The following is a 5,999-nucleotide window of genomic DNA, read 5'->3' on the forward strand; positions in this document are numbered from 1 at the left end:
AGAGTGAGGGAGAATTTCTAGTTCTTCCTCACGACGACGTTGCATTATTGACAAGTCGCCACCAGTCAACATTCGAAATTCTCGACATTTTTTTTTTGAATACATAGGCAACCAATTTTACAAAAAGACTACATTCGAATTGGATTATCTTTATTATTTCTATTTGATATTTTGATAACTTCTTATTAACAACAATGTTCTTTACATATGTATTGCATGAATTACTATGCATTAACTTTCAACTTTGTACATTGGTCACTAATTCCATCACTAATCTCGCTATAGGAAAATTTGAAATATCCAATATTAGAAAACAAATCAGAAACTACAACATTCAATATTTTTTTGTAATCTTGTTAATTTTATATTTGTTAAGTATACAGTGGAACCTCGCTTAACGAGCATTTCTCAAAATGAATTCTATGAAAAATGACTCGCTTAACGAGCGACGTTTTGCGTAACGAGTGACGATGAGAAGAGAAGTCCCGGATTGCGCGCCTGCTACTTTATATTATGTGTATTTTTGAATATGTTTCACTATACGAGTTAAAAACCGCAAATTTTGGAATGGAATAAACTCGTTAATCGAGGTTACACTGTATTGATATACTTTAAAAGCATGTGTAACATATACGAATATTTTCTTTACTAAACTTTGGATGTTATTAAACAAGATTTTCAAATATTAATTATAAAGTAAAGATCAATATGAACAAACTATGCGATTGTTCATAATGAAAACAAATAAAATGTAATGAAGACATTAAAATTGCAAAAAAAAGTATATTGAAATATAAATGTTTATTATATAAATAATAAATTACATTACTTCGGTTTGGCTAAAGTGAACAAAATGTAAATACTATGGACGGTCATTCCTAAGATGAGTAAGATCTGGAACTGGTACAACATTTTATCTTTCGCTCCGCCTTTTAAATACACCGGTAAGTTGTTATCAATTTGGAATTTCTTCTGCTTAACGAGCATTTCGCAAAATGAATTGTAAGTAAAATGACTCGCTTAACGAGCGACGTTTCGCATAACAAGTGACGATGAGAAGGGAAGTCCCAGATTGCGCGCCTGCTACTTCATATTATGTGTATTTTTGAATATGTTTCACTATACGAGTAAAAAAACAGGAAATTTTGGAATGGAGTAAACTCGTTAAGCGAGGTTCCACTGTATTGATGTACTTTAAAGACATGTATAACATATACGAATATTTTCTTTACTAAACTTTGGATCTTATTAAACAAGATTTTCAAATATTAATTATAAAGTAACTATGCGATTGTTCATAATGAAAACAAATAAAATGTAATGAAGACATTAAAATTGCAAAAAAAAAAGTATGTTGAAATATAAATGTTTATTATGTAAATAATAAATTACATTACTTCGGTTTGGCTAAAGTGAACAAAATGTAAATACTATCGACGGTCATTCCTAAGATGAGTAAGATCGAGAACTGGTACAACATTTTATCTTTCGCTCCGCCTTTTAAATACACCGGCAAGTTGTTATCAATTTGGAATTTCTTCTGCTTCTCTTTGATGCGCGCAAATCCTTTCGGTACAATCTCATTGCAGCCCTGCAATGGTGCTGATCTGCTTATATTTCTTACAATAAGGCTCGTCGCTCTTTTCACTGCATTCATTTCGTTATCGAATAATTTGTTTCGACATTTATTACAAAAACAACAAAAAACGCTGACCACAGATATCTTTAATTTGTAAAAATCTATAAAATATTAATACAAATGTTAATATTTATTAGATTTTTAATATATATATATGTAAGAAAATTGAAACGAATTAAGTTGGACGGAATAAATTTAATGTTTGAAAGAGAAATAAGCATATTATGATTACGTATACACATAATTTAAATGTGGTGATTTTCAATTTTGTACATTGGTATTGGTCATATGGTTACAATGCAATCGAAGGTAATTAAGCATAACCTAAAAAAATAAATAATTGAGTGTCATCTCAACTAGTTTAAAGAACACTTTTTAAATTAAAACTTACGAAAATGACTCTATACCATTTCGGAAACTGTGTTGCTTTAATCTACGTTCCATATTACCTGACTTATAAGTATTCTGGACTGTGAGTATACATTTTTATTATACATTTGTAGGGTTCTAATTTACTTAATTCTAGTTCAGAATATGGGGCATTCTGGAAATGCATACAAGCAGGAATGATATACATGTTTACACAGTTATGTAAAATGTTGGTGTTGGCCACATTCTTTCCAGATAATGATGCAGACATTGGAAGTGATCTGTTAGGGGTATGGATAATCTTTATGACTTGTGTATTACAATGATGTAATTGGATTTAATTTACAGGAATTTTTGAAGGCTACTGTAGATATTGCTGATTTGGTTGGATTATATTTTGTACTCTCGGGAATACCTGGTAAAGGTCACAGTAAAGTTCTGACTGCAGGTATTGGATGGGCCACTGCTGAAGTTATTCTTTCTAGAGCTCTTCTACTGTGGGTTGGTGCCAGAGGTGCTGAATTTGATTGGAAGTACATACAGAAATGTTTAGAGTCAAACATTTTCCTGATTCAGCACATATCTTCAGCTACACTAATTTGGTTGTGGTCCAGGCATGATTTGAAAACAAACCTCAAGCCTATTGTAACAGCATTGCTGATCTTTACTGCCTACAAGGGATTAATGTTGGATATCCTATTAAAAGTTTTAATGACTGGCCCATGGATGATGCTTGTAATTAAAGCATTAGTAACTTTGGCTACTGGAGGCTTCACTTTGACTATCTACGCTGGCCTTGCTCAAGCAATTGGAATATTCTAAGTTATTTATTATGTAATTTCTGTGAAACACATACATGTTTAATTGTACAATTATAAACAGTACCTAAATTACCATTGGTTTATTTCATTAAATAAGTAACATTTAAAAATATAATAATTCATATGTATAGGAAGGAAATAATACAAACATCTTTTTTTTTAACATTCAAGTATATGAACATACGAAATTACGATCCAGCACTAAAATATTGAGAAAAGTATTTCATCCCAAATGATCAACTGAATTAGACTACGATCTGCAGAAGTCGTTCTACAAAAATAATATTTGTATTATCCTACAAAAAAAAAAAACAACTTCACATTTTTTTATATCGCGGAGAAAAACCTATTTAAGATGTCGTACAACCCGTTGGATCATCGTTGTTATCATCGGACTCTGGTTCAGAGGTGTGCTCGTGCTCCGAACTGGAACTGCTGCTGGATGAATTATCCGTAATCGCATCTAAATTTGAGTTCTCCATTGCGAAGTGAAAAACACGCTGAAACAAGTTAACCATCAACTTACAAATTTAACCATTTTTCTCTTCATAACTCAAATTAATTGAACTTGTGACAAAACAATAATTAACAAAAAAAAATGTTAATCCAGCAAAATAATATACTTCTAATTACATTGCTTACTCTGAGCTGATCGTTTCCACTTAACTGACGCCAAAGCATCCATAAGATTTGAGTATCGTCTAAATCCGATGTCATTGGTCCCAAAGCTCTCGCTTTAATATTATTTTTAACAGCTTTGGAAAGACCGACCAATGCTGGTTCTTGTTCGAACGATGGAACCCACACTTTGACGTCCCAATCTAAACCACTTGTACATAAGAATGGCAATTGTGGATGTGGTTCTAAACAATTAACCTGTATATTAAAGAAAGCACGAATCATTATTTTTGTTTTCTATATGAATAATAGTGTGAACAACATACAACACCACTATCATCTGCAAAAAGCCATTGGACGATTGCTTCAGTATCTCTTTCCCAGAAAAATATATTTCCACAATCCGATCCACTTATAATATATTCCGATTTTGGCCCAAAGAAATTGACACCTTTAATGGTAGCACCATTCCGATGTCCTTGGTACTGATGTATGAATTCGTGAGTATTACTGTTCACATCAAATAAGTAAATATCTGCATCGTTATAAGAAGCTAGAATTTCGGAACCGTTATGATTATATACTGCACATGTTACGTGCAACGATCGATTTTTCTGTGTAAATTTCTAGAAAAAATAAATATTACTATGAATCATTTCAATGTTCTTATGTCCATCTACCTTAAATGGATGATAACTTTTAAGTAAATGAGTATTACTGCAACGTCTGTGATCGTAACTGCGGACCATATAATCTCTGCCTGCTACGCAAAATTCATTTCCATTCAACGGATGACCACTCACACTGTACAATGCGACTTTGTGTTCATCGTTCTTTACACACAGCATTCTATAAAATAGTTAACAATACAATCTTATAATGTTTCCAAAAGTAGACTATTTCTAGAACTTGTTTAATAAACAATTTTAAAATGTTATATAATCGATTTATTCTTACCTATCAGGTTTTTCAACACGCAAATCGTGCCTCAAAATGAATCCGTCTTCACCGACAGATATAACAACCTGAGGTTGATCCTGAAGAACAGCTACTTTATGGCAAGGTCCTACATGTGAGCCTAATTTCCTAACACTCCTTAATCCCTCTTGAGCAGATACTTGCGCATAACGAACCTGTCCATCTCTAGCGCAAGTGACTATATGTAAATCACCAGTAAGTGGTAAAAATTTGCTTTGGAAAACATTTCCTCTATGCTTTGTATCATATGACAAGAGCTCATTGCCATTTTTCCAATCCCACAAAACAACTTTAAGATCATCTGAGCCACTGGCTAGCAGTTCACCATTCGGGTGAAAATTCAAACTGTTGACACATCCTTCATGTTTCTCTAGTTTATATATTAACTCGAGTCTCTGTACACAATGCAATGATCCATAACATCTTCTTTGAAACAGCTGAGAAGACTGTTTTTTAGCACTAAAACCTAACAAAAAATCACATCACATTCATTCAGATATTTCCTTTGCATTTCTTACCTAATTGTCTGTTTACTACTTCTGGTACAATGAACCAATTATGTTTGGGTTTGGCTTTTCTCAAAACTGGATGTTCTTCATCAGATTCATCATTATACTCATGTACATTATAATCTGTTGGAGAAATTGGACTTATGTGACTCATTTGGGAGTTGTCAGAAGCATAAGATTCTTCTAAATCAACAGAAGGTTCCCTAAAACCTACGTCCTCATTGGCACTACAAATTCAAAAAAAAAGTGTTTTGTTTTATTTTTTCTATCTATATCTTATCATTGCACTCTTGATAAAATAAATACCTTTCAGCATTACTCGATTCATCATCAGCAGTAGGTTTCCTGTAGTTTCTCGTCCTGGTGTTTCTTGATGTGTTACAGTTATCATTGGAACTGGTACCGGGCTCACAATTGTTCTCCTCATCTGAGTGCTCTGAAGTGTCAGTCTTTAATCGTTTGGCATTTGCATTATGTTCTTGCTCGACATCAATGTTATTAGGATCATTTGCGTTTTCACCATCTGACACATTGCTGTTTTCTTCCATATTTGATTATTTTTAATAGGTTTTATTCTAAAAATAAGTTGTAACGACGTAAAACGTTCGCAAATGTTCAATTCGCAAACTGATGAAGGGTTTCAAGGATTGTCGACTGTTTAACGGTTTTCTTACATATCACGAACATACACTAACACACTATATTTCCATTAATCATAATATTATTTTTTAGAAATGTATTGCAAGTATTTTCGTTGTTCAGTTGTCTGTCATCCGTCAGCTGTTCATTCTCTTGGCCGAAATCACATCAGGTTATACTGGATGCATACACAATTTCTCATGCTTTTACCACATATTCATTTGCTAATAAAATAAAATGATGCAATTGTATTTAATATGTAGATACTGGCAGCTGCCTTACAACTTTAATGATATTTAATTTAAAAAATTATTAATTTACTTTAAATTTTGAAGAAATAACGGTTAAATATTAAAAATAATCATTACATTCATTAAATCAATTTGATTTATTTATTAAAGAATATATATTAATATAATATCTTTC

General features: G+C 32.2%; 2 protein-coding genes across 5 annotated transcripts; one reads left to right on the top strand and one right to left on the bottom strand.

Moving 5' to 3' along the window:
- Nucleotides 1-1,937: 1,937 nt before the first annotated feature.
- On the top strand, nt 1,938-2,904 carry LOC108556920 (transmembrane protein 147). Its single transcript, XM_017913239.1, has 3 exons — nt 1,938-2,111; nt 2,166-2,298; nt 2,357-2,904. The coding sequence occupies exons 1-3, from the start codon at nt 2,035-2,037 to the stop codon at nt 2,828-2,830; spliced, it is 684 nt and encodes a 227-aa protein (XP_017768728.1). The 5' UTR covers nt 1,938-2,034; the 3' UTR covers nt 2,831-2,904.
- Nucleotides 2,905-2,981: 77 nt separating this feature from the next.
- On the bottom strand, nt 2,982-5,748 carry LOC108556894 (DDB1- and CUL4-associated factor 8). Of its 4 annotated transcripts, none has more exons than XM_017913219.1 (7): nt 5,241-5,748; nt 4,944-5,161; nt 4,405-4,891; nt 4,128-4,296; nt 3,774-4,073; nt 3,463-3,705; nt 2,982-3,305 (listed from the first exon to the last, which is right to left on the bottom strand). In XM_017913219.1, exons 1-7 carry the CDS (start codon nt 5,480-5,482, stop codon nt 3,180-3,182), a joined length of 1,785 nt encoding a protein of 594 aa, XP_017768708.1. In that variant the 5' UTR covers nt 5,483-5,748; the 3' UTR covers nt 2,982-3,179. The 4 variants fall into 4 exon arrangements, with proteins under 4 accessions (XP_017768708.1, XP_017768715.1, XP_017768692.1 ...); XM_017913226.1 differs by having other exon boundaries at nt 3,472-3,705; nt 5,241-5,747; XM_017913203.1 differs by having other exon boundaries at nt 2,982-3,329; nt 5,241-5,747.
- Nucleotides 5,749-5,999: the final 251 nt, after the last annotated feature.

This window comes from Nicrophorus vespilloides, unplaced genomic scaffold, assembly GCF_001412225.1.
Source record: "Nicrophorus vespilloides isolate i.1.1-1 unplaced genomic scaffold, Nicve_v1.0, whole genome shotgun sequence".
Taxonomy (NCBI): Eukaryota; Metazoa; Arthropoda; class Insecta; order Coleoptera; family Silphidae; genus Nicrophorus; species Nicrophorus vespilloides.